Raw genomic sequence first — 13,977 nt, 5'->3', positions numbered from 1 at the left:
TATTGGCAGACTCAACAGCCTTGATTTCTCAAATTATTGCCTCGCCTGGTTCACCAACTACTTCTCTGATAGAGTTCAGTGTGTCAAATCGGCAGGCCTGTGGCAGTCCTCTAATCGGCAGACCTCTGGCAGTCTCTATGGGGGTGCCACAGGGTTCAATTCTTGGACCAACTCTCTTCTCTGTATAGATCAATGATGTCGCTCTTGCTGCTGGTGATTCTTTGATCCACCTCTACGCAGATTACACCATTCTGTATATCTCTGGCCCTTCTTTGGACACTGTGTTAACTAACCTCCAGACGAGCTTCAATGCCATACAACTCTCCTTCTGTGGCCTCCAACTGCTCTTAAATGCAAGTAAAACTAAATGCATGCTCTTCAACCGATAGCTGCCCGCACCTGCCAGCCCGTCCAGCATCACTACTCTGGACGGTTCTGACTTAGAATATGTGGACAACTACAAATACCTAGGTGTCTGGTTATACTGTAAACTCTCCTTCCAGACTCACATTAAACATCTCCAATTCAAAATGAAATCTAGAATTGGCTTCCTATTTCGCAACAAAGCCTCCTTCAATCATGCTGCCAAACATACCCTCGTAAAACTGACCATCCTACTGAACCTCGACTTCGGTGATGTCATTTACAAAATAGCCTCCAACACTCTACTCAACAAATTGGATGCAGTCTATCACAGTGCCATCCGTTTTGTCACCAAAGCCCCATATACTACCCACCACTGCGACCTGAATGCTCTCATTGGCTGGCCCTCGCTTCATACTCGACGCCAAACCCACTGGCTCCAGGTCATCTACAAGTCTCTGCTAGGTAAATCCCCTTATCTCAACTCACAGGTCACCATAGCAGCACCCACTCGTAGCACGCGCTCCAGCAGGTATATCTCACTGGTCATCCCCAAAGCCAATTCTACCTTTGGCCGCCTTTCCTTCCAGTTCTCTGCTGCCAATGACTGGAACGAACTGCAAAAATCACTAAAGCTGGAGACTCTTACCTCCCTCACTAGCTTTAAGCACCAGCTGTCAGAGCAGCTCACAGATCACTGCACCTGTACATAGCCCATCTGTAAATAACCCATCCAATCTAACTCATCCCCATACTGTATTTATTTATTTATCTTGCTCCTTTGCACCCAAGAATCTTTACTTGCACATTCATCTTCTGCACATTCTACCATTCCGGTGTTTAAATGCTATATTGCAATTACTTCGCCACCATGGCCTATTTATTGCCTTACCTCCCTTATCCTACCTCATTTGCACATGCTGTAAATATACTGTTCTACTGTATTATTGATTGTATGTTTGTTTACTCCATGTGTAACTGTGTTGTTGTATGTGTCAAACTGCTTTGCTTTATCTTGGCCAGGTCGCAGTTGCAAATGAGAACTTGTTCTCAACTAGCCTAAAAAAAAAAGAATATATATATATACTGCTCAAAAAAATAAAGGGAACACTTAAACAACACATCCTAGATCTGAATGAAAGAAATAATCTTATTAAATACTTTTTTCTTTACATTGTTGAATGTGCTGACAACAAAATCACACAAAAATAATCAATGGAAATCCAATTTATCAACCCATGGAGGTCTGGATTTGGAGTCACGCTCAAAATTAAATTGGAAAACCACACTACAGGCTGATCCAACTTCGATGTAATGTCCTTAAAACAAGTCAAAATGAGGCTCAGTAGTGTGTGTGGCCTCCACGTGCCTGTATGACCTCCCTACAACGCCTGGGCATGCTCCTGATGAGGTGGCGGATGGTCTCCCGAGGGATCTCCTCCCAGACCTGGACTAGAGCATCCGCCAACTCCTGGACAGTCTGTGGTGCAACGTGGCGTTGGTGGATGGAGCGAGACATGATGTCCCAGATGTGCTCAATTGGATCCAGGTCTGGGGAACAGGCGGGCCAGTCCATAGCATCAATGCCTTCCTCTTGCAGGAACTGCTGACACACTCCAGCCACATGAGGTCTAGCATTTTCTTGCATTAGGAGGAACCCAGGGCCAACCGCACCAGCATATGGTCTCATAAGGGGTCTGAGGATCTCATCTCGGTACCCAATGGCAGTCAGGCTACCTCTGGCGAGCACATGGAGGGCTGTGCGGCCCCCCAAAGAAATGCCCCCACACCATGACTGACACACCGCCAAACTGGTCATGCTGGAGTATGTTGCAGGCAGCAGAACGTTCTCCACGGCATCTCCAGACTCTGTCACGTCTGTCACGTGCTCAGTGTGAACCTGCTTTCATCTGTGAAGAGCACAGGGCGCCAGTGGCGAATTTGCCAATCTTGGTGTTCTCTGGCAAATGCCAAACGTCCTGCACGGTGTTGGGCTGTAAGCACAACCCCCACCTGTGGACGTCGGGCCCTCATACCACCCTCATGGAGTCTGTTTCTGACCGTTTGAGCAGACACATGCACATTTGTGGCCTGCTGGAGGTCATTTTGCAGGGCTCTGGCAGTGCTTCTCCTGCTCCTCCTTGCACAAAGGCGGAGGTAGCGGTCCTGCTGCTGGGTTGTTGCCCTCCTACGGCCTCCTCCACGTCTCCTGATGTACTGGCCTGTCTCCTGGTAGCGCCTCCATGCTCTGGACACTACGCTGACTGACACAGCAAACCTTCTTGTCACAGCTCGCATTGATGTGCCATCCTGGATGAGCTGCACTACCTGAGCCACTTGTGTGGGTTGTAGACTCCGTCTCATGCTACCACTAGAGTGAAAGCACCGCCAGCATTCAAGTGACCAAAACATCAGCCAGGAAGCATAGGAACTGAGAAGTGGTCTGTGGTCCCCACCTGCAGAACCACTCCTTTGTTTGAGGGTGTCTTGATAATTGCCTATAATTTCCACCTGTTGTCTATTCCATTTGCACAACAGCATGTGAAATTTATTGTCAATCGGTGTTGCTTCCTAAGTGGACAGTTTGATTTCACAGAAGTGTGATTGACTTGGAGTTACATTGTGTTGTTTAAGTGTTCCCTTTATTTTTTTGAGCAGTGTATATATATATATATATATATATATATATATATACCTGTTCCACGAACAGTGGGATTTAACTGAGCCAATGGGAAAAAAACATCTTTGTTAAGATTGTAAACCAATCATAAAAGAGCATAACCACTGGGCATCAACATCAATTTAACATCTATTCCACATTGGTTCAACGTAATTTCATTGAAATGACGTGGAAACAACATTGATTCAACCAGTGTGTGCCCAGTTAATAACATCTTGACTGTTTTGAAGACAGATTCATTGACTGTTTGATTAGAGGCGCTCTGGCTATAGACACTGTTTTGAGGTATTTCCTCAATAAGAGTTCCAACCCTTGGTCCAAGCTGCCAGAGGTTTCCTTTGCATTAATCAAAGATCTTGCTAGGAGTCATAGATCTTGTTGACAGCTGACAAAACACTTCTTTCCCTTCCTCATAACGATTCAGTCGTTTTCAAAATGAAACTCATATTTGGATCCACCCTAATTCAAAGCATGATGTGAAATTTTCCAAGTCATCCACTGCTGGTGATATCTAATCTTGTGAAGTAGTGTGCTGTAACCTTGATATAATAGTAGAATAATATTCTATAAAATACATTTTACATTGAAGGTGCTCATTCTCTACTTTTCTCAGGGTTAAGTTTCACTTCCAGGATTGAGCTCAGGTGAACTGGGGCCCTGATTCCTTATTATAACATTTTTACATTTTAGTAGACGCTCTTATCCAGAGCGACTTACAGTAGTGAATGCATACATTTCATACATGCCCCTCCCATGGGAATTGAACCCACAACCCTGGCATTGCAAACACCATGCTCTACCAACTGAGCTACAGGGAAGGCCAGTGGATGGTTCGATCCCTGAATGCTGATTGGCTGATTCCTTAATAATTCCTCTTCACAGGAAAGCCTGAGGATCAAGAGGAAATGAGAATGTCCTCTGTTTCTTTCCTCTTGATCCTCTATTGATAACATCACTGGACCAGAGGCTGGAGACACTCATTTGTTATCTTTATCGCTGCAGTGTTTTGATAACCAATGCTCTTTTAAGCCACTGGCTTGATCATCTCCAAAATGGCCGACGTACATGATAATGGAAGAGATCAGCTAATGTGACAGCAGGTCATTGTGTGGATTGTTATCCGTGTGTACAGATAACTGACCGTTTTTCATTATTTTCTTTCTTTTTCTCTCTCAGATGGACAGAAAAGGAAGAAGTCACTGAGGAGGAAGTTGGACTCTTTGGCGAAAGAGAAAAACAAAGATAAAGGTACATTGATGTGAAGCCTTCAACATGGTTGTCACTAGTTACCACACCCACAAAGTCATAAAGCCTGCCCATTTCTTCAGTTTCTCTTGGTAAAATTGTATTTTAAACTTAACCCTAACCTTAACCAGACTGCTAACTGTATGCCTAACCCTAACCTTAAATTAACCAAAAGTAATTTATATATTTTTTATTTTATTTATGTAGCCAATTTTGACTTTAGCTGTGGTAACTAGTGCAAACCCCTCAGCATGGTATTTTATGGAAAGACTAAGTGCTTTGTACTGTACATTTTCCTGCTGTGACAAACTGGTCAAATTAATTGAACAGATCTGTAGGCTATGCAAGCAGTGTCCTCCTTGGTAATACAATTAACACTGTTTAACAAGGCAGACATTGAAAGCAGTCTCTTCACTATTGGTGCTTCAAAATGGACTAAGGAGGCATAAGGATAGTGGAAATATTGGAAAGATAAGGATTGGGTGTCTTTTCAGATGCAAACTAGAACCAGGGGTTAAGCGCTCTTGTTTGAATTTTTTCTTTGGGTTTTACTTTTTTCTTTTTACGCTGTCACATTTCTGAAGACGTTTTCCCGGTCCTGAACATTTAGTTTCCAGAGAGAACAGATCCTTGTCAGTCCCCAGCCCTACACTCTTAGAACAAAGGGTTCCAAAAGGGTTATTCGGCTGTTCCCATAGTAGAACCCTTTTTGGTTCCGGGTAGAACCCTTTTGGGTTCCATGTAGAAACGTCTGTGGAAAGGGTACTACATGGAACCCAAAAGCCTTTTACCTTATTGTTCTTCAAAGGGTTCTCCTATGGGGACAGCTAAAGAACCCTTTAAGGTTCTAGATTGCACCTTTTTTTTAAAGTTTAGCCCCAGGCCCAGGTGAATAGCAGAGTGGCTATGAAACATAGACATATTTACTAGGGGAGGAGCAGGGATATTTTTAGCAAAGTGGAGCAACTCCTTCTAAGGGGACTGGGCTGAAATACAGCCACTGTGCCTGCATCACAGACGGCATATTTGGCAACGTGCTACAGATCTGATGGAAGGTAACTCTCCATAGAGATGGAGGTAAAAACTACTCTAAGTGGTATAAAGTACCAGTCAAAAGTTTGGACACACCTACTCATTCAAGGGTTTTTCTTTATTTTTACTATTTTCTACATTGTAGAATTATAGTGAAGACATCAAAACTATGAAATAACACATATGGAATCATGTAATAACCAAAAAATCTAAATATATTTAATATTTGAAATGCTTCAAAGTAGCCACCCTTTGCCTTGATGACAGCTTTTCACACTCTTGGCATTCTCTCAACCAGCTTTACCTGGAATGCTTTTCCAACAGTCTCAAAGGAGTTCCCACATGTGCTGAGCACTTGTTGGCTGCTTTTCCGTCACTCTGTGGTCCAACTTTTCCCAAACCATCTCAATTGGGTTGAGGTCGGGTGATTGGAGGCCAGGTCATCTGATGCAACACTCCATCACTCTCCTTCTTGTTCAAATAGCCCTTACACGGCCTGGAGGTGTGTTGGGTCATTGTCCTGTTGAAAAACAAATGATAGTCCCACTAAGAGCAAACCAGATGGGATGGCGTATCGCTGCAGAATTCTGTGGTAGCCATGCTGGTTAACTGTGCCTTGAATTCTAAATAAATCACTGACAGTGTCACCAGCAAAGCACCCCCACACCATCACACCTCCTCCTCCATGCTTCACGGTGGGAACTACACATGCGGAGACCATCTGTTCACTTACTCTGCGTCTGACAAAGACATGGCAGTTGGAACGAAAAATCTGAAATTTGGACTCATCAGACCAAAGGACAGATTTCCACCGGTCTAATGTCCATTGCTCATGTTTCTTGGCCCAAACAAGTTTCTTCTTGTTATCGGTGTCGTTTAGTAGTGGTTTCTTTGCAGAAATTCAACCATGAAAGCCTCAGAAATTGGGTCTTCCTTTCCTGTGGTGGTCCTCACGAGAGCCAGTTTCATCATAGCGCTTGATGGTTTTTGCGACTGCACTTGCAGAAACTTTCAAAAATTCTTGCCATTTTCCAGATTGACTGACCTTCATGTCTTAAAGTAATGATGGACTGTCATTTCTCTTTGCTTATTTGAGCTGTTCTTACCATAATATGGACTTGGTCTTTTACCAAATAGGGCTATCTTTTGTATACCACCCCTACCTTGTTTCAACACAACTGATTAGCTCAAACACATTAAGAAGGAATTCAATTCCACAAATTGACTTTTAACAAGGCACACCTATTAATTGAAATGCATTCCAGGTGACTACCTCATGAAGCTGGTTGAGAGAATGCCAATAGTGTGTAAAGCTTTCATCAAGGCAAAGGATGGCTACTTTGATTTGTTTAACACTTTTTTGTTTACTACATGATTCCACATGTGTTATTTCATAGTTTTGATGTCTTCACTATTATTCTACAATGTAGAAAATATAAAAAATAAAGAAAAACCCTTGAATGAGTAGGTATGTGCAAACCTTTGACTGGTACTGTATGTAAATAATTCATCACAGCAGCAGTCCCATTCTCGGTTTCTCATGTCATGTAAACTCACTGCGGGAGAGATTGGCGGTCGATGAAACATTCCCCTGAGGTACTGGGTTAGAAACATAGTGGCTGTGAACATGCGGGCTGCCAAATGCTGTGTCATTAGGGTGTGTGTGTATGTATGTGTGTGTGCGTGCATACATGTGTGTGTGTGTTTAAGTAAACATTCTCAAAATTTGTGGTTGCAGAGAGAGTGGACTGTGTCACCTAGCATATGTGGTTGTTTAGTACATGATGACTCTCTCTCCCTCCCTGCTTCCCTACATCCCGCTCTCTCTCTCTCCCTCCCCCTCTCTCTCCCTCCCCCCTCTCTCTCTTTCTGTCTCTCCCTGCTTCCATCCCTTTCTCTCTCTCTCTCTCTCTCTCTCTCTCTCTCTCTCTCTCTCTCTCTCTCTCTCTCCCTCTCTCTCTCTCTCTCCCTGCTTCCCTCCATCCCCCTCTCTCCCTCCCTGCTTTCCCTCTCTCTCTCCCTGCTTCCCTGCTTCCCTCCCTCCCTCTCTCCCTCCCCCTCTATCTATTCCAGCTGTCATGTGTTGTCTCAAAGCTCTGGCTCAATCTGTCACCAGAGTGGGACATGTGTGATGATGTGGCATGTGCTGTCGTCCATTGGGTTGACGTGATGCCGTACTGGCCTCTGGAGCAGCATCTCTCTCAGCTGTGTAGACAACCATAGTAAATGAACTTACAGTAGGGCACACACGGCATCAAACTCACTCCTGAGAGGGACCTGTTTATAATGTAGCCTTCTAACACTGCACTGCAACAACAGAATGTGTTCGGGGACTGAAACAGAAATCTGTCTGGGTGATGCCTTTGTCTTGCGATTGGGTGGACCTTGGGTTTGTTGTGGACCGGAAGATATATTGTCATCCAATGTCAACAACGGTTTCCACATTGAACCTAACATGGCTTAACATTTACTGTAGTCTGTATCTCTCTCGGTTCCGGTTTGGAGACGCACTTGCTCTAAAGGTCGTGACAGTAGTTGATTTTAGTGTGCTCATTTTGAGTAGGCACACTGAAATAGTTTAGTTTCTCTCCTAGACAGAGAGTGAGAACAGGCCTAGAGTAGTGCCAGATCACACAGACGCTGTTAATTGAATTTACGAGACTGCCATGAGCCTGTTCTAAAAATGACTTGTAGCAGGACCTTATTGTTCACTGGAATCGAAGACCACCTGGCTAATGTGGTGGGCTTACGTGCAGAGAAGTCTTAAACTGACTTACTGTTAAGAAATGGTTCCTTGTTTGACTTATTTATGGGAAAATATAGGCTGGATGAGACGTTTTATGAGATTTAGTTTAATCTGTTTTATTCGTAGCATGTGTAGTAATCTCTTTTCGGCGTGTTCATCGAAACACAGATGGTATCTTGAAATGTTTAATTGGAGATTTGTTTCATGTTGATAATCCTGAGCTGCGATAAACCAAGTCTGTAAACAGCTATTTTTTTTAGCTTAATCCCTTCTCTTTCCATTGTGTGAATTGAATTTCCATGAATCCCTTCTCTTTCCATTGTGTGAATTGAATTTCCATGAATCCCTTCTCTTTCTGTTGTGTGAATTGAATTTCCATGAATCCCTTCTCTTTCCATTGTGTGAATTGAATTTCTCTCTTTTTCTCCCTTGTCTTCCTTCCCTTCCTCTCTATCATTCTGTCTCATACATGTCAGTCATGTCTCTTGCATTGTCTCTTGGTCACCATGATAACAATACATTGTTAATATTGTTTTTATATATCGAGAGCTTGGGACAATAAGGTTCTATCTGCAAAAAGAGGATTCTGAAATAGTTATGCTTTAAAGTTCCAAACCCTCATTTGTGTCAGCAATTTGTGTCTTATATTCTTTTGAACTTAACAGGAATTTGCACATTTAGACTACTATATACTGTAGGTAGAGAACATTGACAAGAACAAGGCTATGTCAATAACAACATTTAGACTAAAATGCAGATTCTACCTGGAACCAAAAAGGCTTCTTCAAAAGGTTGTCCTATGGGTACAGCTGAACAAACCTTTTAGGTTCTAGATTGTACTTTTTTTCCTAAGAGTATACTGTCAAGGACCTGTGTCTGTTAGGGGAATTGATACATACCGTTAAAGGAAAATACCAACCAAAAACGATCTTTTGGTATTTCTTTCATTCGTCCGCTAGAAGCTGGGTAGACAGTGATGGCTGAGTTCCTCACTGGAGATCCAAGTACGTAACTTGAATTTCCGTGCCAAGCTCCCATTGACATCAATGCATGATTTACACAAACGTCTGAGCTACACACACACTTCTTCAGTTAGGATTTGGCGCTGAATCAGGAAACCTTTAAAACAATTTATGGGCTGTTTTTTTTATACTATTATAGCACACGTTAAGAATGTCTCCTTTTTCTTTTGTGGGCCTACCAATGCCTCAAAGTAAATATGATGTAGTCGAATACGTGGATACGTGCGCCACAACACCTGTGTCCAAATATTCAATGAGTATTCACAGAACAATCAATACAGTAACGATCATAATCTAAAGATCTCTATCGTTCACAACACATTCACACAGAGGACCACACACATCTTTCATGCATACACGACCACACTGTCTCTGTCTCTCTCTCTCTCTCTCTCGGTCTCTCCCTGTCTCTCTCTCTCTCTCTCTCTCTGTCTCTCTCTGTCTCTCTGTCTCTCTCTCTGCTAAGAATATGGTATTTAAATTCCTCTCTCTCCCTCCCCTCCCAGAATGCATCCCCCAGGCCTTCGGTATGGCCCTGTCCCAGGTGATCGCCAACGACCGGACCCACAGGCAGCGCCAGGACGGCCTGCGTCAGGACCCTCCTCACAGGGAGGAGCATAAGGACCCGTCGGACCTGGTGTCGTCCATCCTGCAGTTTGCCACCAAGAGGTCCACCAATAAGGAGCTGTCCAGCAGTAACTCCTCCCTCAGCTCCACCTCGGAGACAGCTAATGAGTCCACGTCGCCCAGCACGCCCGAGGCTGCCCCGCGGGCACGCAGGAGGGTGAGGGTCTCCCCCCACACGCCTACTGTACCAACTCCATACACGCACTCCATCGCCGTGTGAGTGTGTGTGTGTGTGTGCGTGTGTGTTTGTGTGTGTGTCTGTGACCTCAAGTAGACGTCAGCTTGATAATGCTCTCATTGTGGTCTGCAGGGGGGCATGTCGGTGGACTCCATCACAGACCTGGACGATAACCAATCCCGTCTGTTGGAGGCGCTGCAGCTCTCTCTGCCCGCTGAAGCGCCCAGCAAGAAGGAGAAGCACCGGGACAAGAGGCTGAGCCTCAACCCTATCTACAGACAGGTGCCTCGCCTGGTGGACAGCTGCTGCCAGCACCTGGAGAAGTATGGTACGAATGAACACGGCCCCTCTCACTGATCACACCTGGGGCCTGTTCAGCAGGGCACAATGTAGCAAAAGGTTTTGCAACGGAAAACAAAAACGAGCGCAGGTAGCACCTCCCTGTTTCAAAACGTTTCCTATGTGTTGGTCACGGCTCTATTCCTGTGGTCAAAATCCTCGTCTTTGTCAGGGATCACTCACCCGATCTGATTCGAGCCCCACATCTTTACCCAGCCCTGCACTGCCCAACCAGCCCCACATCTGTACCCCGCCCTGCACTGCCCAACCAGCCGCACATCTTTACCCCGCCCTGCACTGCCCAACCAGCCCCATATCTTTACCCCGCCCTGCACTGCCCAACCAGTCCCACATCTTTACCCCGCCCTGCACTGCCCAACCAGCCCCACATCTGTACCCCGCCCTGCACTGCCCAACCAGCCCCATATCTTTACCCCGCCCTGCACTGCCCAACCAGTCCCACATCTTTACCCCGCCCTGCACTGCCCAACCAGCCCCATATCTTTACCCCGCCCTGCACTGCCCAACCAGCCCCAGATCTTTACCCCGCCCTGCACTGCCCAACCAGCCCTATATCTTTACCCCGCCCTGCACTGCCCAACCAGCCCCATATCTTTACCCCGCCCTGCACTGCCCAACCAGCCCCACATCTTTACCCTGCCCTGAACTGCCCAACCAGCCCCACATATTTACCCCGCCCTGCACTGCCCAACCAGCCCCATATCTTTACTCCGCCCTGCACTGCCCAACCAGCCCCACATCTTTACCCCGCCCTGCACTGCCCAACCAGCCCCACATCTTTACCCCGCCCTGCACTGCCCAACCAGCCCCACATCTTTACCCCGCCCTGCACTGCCCAACCAAGATGATATAGAAACAAGGCAGTAGTGTCTGGCCATTCATTCCTGACACTCAGTGAACCGACTTTGCAATCCTTCTCAACGTCGACCCCTGGTCTTACTCCCCCCACTCTCCCGCAGTCTTTAAATCCTCACTTGCTGGACTGAGCGTTAGGAGCTAAAGTCCACTTAGGCGGGAATGGGCCACAGTAGCATTGGTTTAGGTTTGCTGGTTTATGATCTCTGTGTTGAAAGGAGGCTTACGGCGGCTACATCTTCACATCGCTTCCATCTGTGATTATTCGGCTTGAGTGTCTCTTTGACCAGTGGAGGATGATGCTCATTTATGTCCTCCGCTGTTTCCTCCGACAGGTCTTCAGACGGTGGGGATATTCCGAGTGGGGAGCTCCAAGAAGAGAGTGAGGCAGGTGAGAACCTGGGGGAGGCACTTTTTGATACTTCTTACACATTGCTGCACAAAGCTGTTGTTTCAGCCCACCGTGAGTGGTCGGCGACATTGTATAACTTAATCCATCGTATTAATAGGGGATCTTGAATCATTAACTCAGTTGAAGCATCGATTGAAATGAATTACACATTTTTAGTAATTGACTGTTCTGGTTGACAATATGGTTTTATAAGTCCTTATTATTATGCTAATTACATTATATTTCTGTACACTGTGATATAGATAGAAGCTATTGAAATGAATGTATATAGATAGAAGCTATTCAAATTCGGATATATTGACACAATATATTTATATTCATGCATTGGTTGTGATATTGCCGCTGCTTCGGAGAATGCACACCACTTGGCATTAGTTCAGCGTACGTTATTAAAGGAAGCAGAGCGAATGAACTTGGCCCCGGCTGAAGAGCCAGGCTCCTCTGTAGTCGTGGCCCTAGTCTACAAATGGACGCAGTCGAGCCTTAATGCCATATTTGTAATTCAAGCAGGGCTTTTAGCGTTGATTTCCATCCCAGGGCCGGTATTCAATTTCCATCCCAGGGCCTGTATTCAATTTCTATCCCAGGGCCTGTATTCAATTTCCATCCCAGGGCCTGTATTCAATTTCCATCCCAGGGCCTGTATTCAATTTCCATCCCAGGGCCTGTATTCAATTTCCATCCCAAGGCCTGTATTCAATTTCCATCCCAGTGCTGATCTAGGATCAGGTTCACCTTTTATATCATAATGAATCAGATTACATGGATATGTATGTTCTGCCTATATGGTCATAATGTGGTTTTACTCTTTAAAACCATAGTGTGGTTTTAAGTATTTTTTGCTCGCCATTAATTTTTTTCCCTCCTTTTTTTCATGTCAGAGAAAACTCAATTCGTTTTAGTGTTGTTTTTGGACAATGTCTCTGTTTTTAATAAGGAGATTTGAGTGTTTTCCGACTTGTGTTCTCTGAGTTTGGACTTCTCGTCTTCCCTGTTTGCGTGGCTCAATTTCCATCCCAGTGCTGATCTAGGATCAGGTTTGCCTTTTGCGTTGCGCTCACAATGGCAGATCCTAATCTTTCGTTCAGGTCAGCAAAAACAAGCACTGGTGCCAGCCAATTTCAGTCTCGGTCTTAAATGGTGTTGTTTCCGTTCTGTGATGGGGAGTTTATTTCTATTTTCAACATCTCACCGTTTGAGGGATACAATGCTATCAGCGTGTTGAATCAAAATGTCACCATGTGAGACAATTTACATGACTTCTCACTGTAATCCCCCGTTTGCTGACTTGAAAAAGAACTGACTATATCATCAACATCACTAACAGATCGTATTTTGAAAGTGACTTAAATCTCAACCATCTCTCACTTAAGGAAGTAGCTATATGAGTAGGCTACTTCCTGCCAACATTTAGATCTGTAACCAAGTTTTTATCTAAAACACAAGCTATAATCAAACTGTACTATAATGCTTAATCAAATACAATACTTGGTTATAATGCTTATCTTACTGGACTAAGTGGACCCATTTTAATCCTGAGTAATGCTAGGGGTCAGATTGTGGAGTAAGCAGGTTGATACAGTATGGGAACAGAACCGGTTGGACCAGGACTACCTGTGAGAATGTTTTCACCACCAAGGTCAAACCTGGTGTGTGCGTATCTGTGTATATCTGTGTGTCCCCGTAATGTGTGCGGAATGTGTTTATATGCGTGTGATGTGAATATGTTTTAGTGTTTCTCTGAGTTCACTTTCTAAACTGTAGTCGCTATAAACAGTAAAGTATGTGGACTACACGGTATATCTCATGTTCTGTTTTACTCTGTCTCTTAGCTGAGGGAGGAGTTTGACCGGGGAGTGGACGTCCAGTTGGATGAGGAGCACAGTGTCCACGACGTGGCTGCGCTGCTCAAGGAGTTCCTCAGAGACATGCCTGACCCTCTCCTCACCAAGGAGCTCTACACTGCCTTCATAAACACCATGTGTGAGGAAACATCAACTTCACTACTTATGAATACTACCCTCTGTGTGCAGCATTAGAATCACTCTCTGCCCTAGGCCCAATCTCCTTCTTTGGCCTCTTTTAGTAGGACACACCTTCAGTTTGCACTAAACCCACACTTAAGAGTGTATACTTGGGTGACACAGAGGCATGCTGTATGCACTGTAAATGTTGGGCTTTAGCCTACCAGAGTGCATACATTGTGCCAAGTGTTGTGTATGTGAATGTCATTGTCTACATGTACAGTCGTGGCCAAAAGTTTTGAGAATGACACAAATATTAATTTTCACAAAGTCTGCTGCCTCAGTTTGTATGATGGCCATTTGCATATACTCCAGAATGTTATGAAGAGTGATCACATGAATTGCAATTAATTGCGAGTGTTGACGAGGACAAGGCTGGAGATCACTCTGTCATGCTGATTGAGTTCGAATAACAGACTGGAAGCTTCAAAAG

General features: G+C 44.8%; 1 protein-coding gene across 3 annotated transcripts in view; it reads left to right on the top strand.

Moving 5' to 3' along the window:
- The window catches only part of LOC106575282 (rho GTPase-activating protein 6), a 79,806-nt gene that overhangs the window by 57,116 nt on the left and 8,713 nt on the right, over positions 1-13,977 (top strand). For all 3 annotated transcript variants that reach the window (XM_014151712.3, XM_014151711.3, XM_014151713.3), the window contains exons 3-7: positions 4,220-4,291; positions 9,595-9,872; positions 10,026-10,221; positions 11,444-11,499; positions 13,353-13,503. In XM_014151712.3, coding sequence (XP_014007187.3) covers positions 4,220-4,291; positions 9,595-9,872; positions 10,026-10,221; positions 11,444-11,499; positions 13,353-13,503 — 753 coding nt within the window. The remainder of the gene's footprint in view (positions 1-4,219; positions 4,292-9,594; positions 9,873-10,025; positions 10,222-11,443; positions 11,500-13,352; positions 13,504-13,977) is intronic.

The sequence above is a fragment of the Salmo salar genome, chromosome 17 (genome assembly GCF_965601325.2).
Source record: "Salmo salar chromosome 17, fSalSal1, whole genome shotgun sequence".
Taxonomy (NCBI): Eukaryota; Metazoa; Chordata; class Actinopteri; order Salmoniformes; family Salmonidae; genus Salmo; species Salmo salar.
Note: the sequence above shows the minus strand (reverse complement) of the source record. Positions and strands in the feature narration are given on the sequence as shown.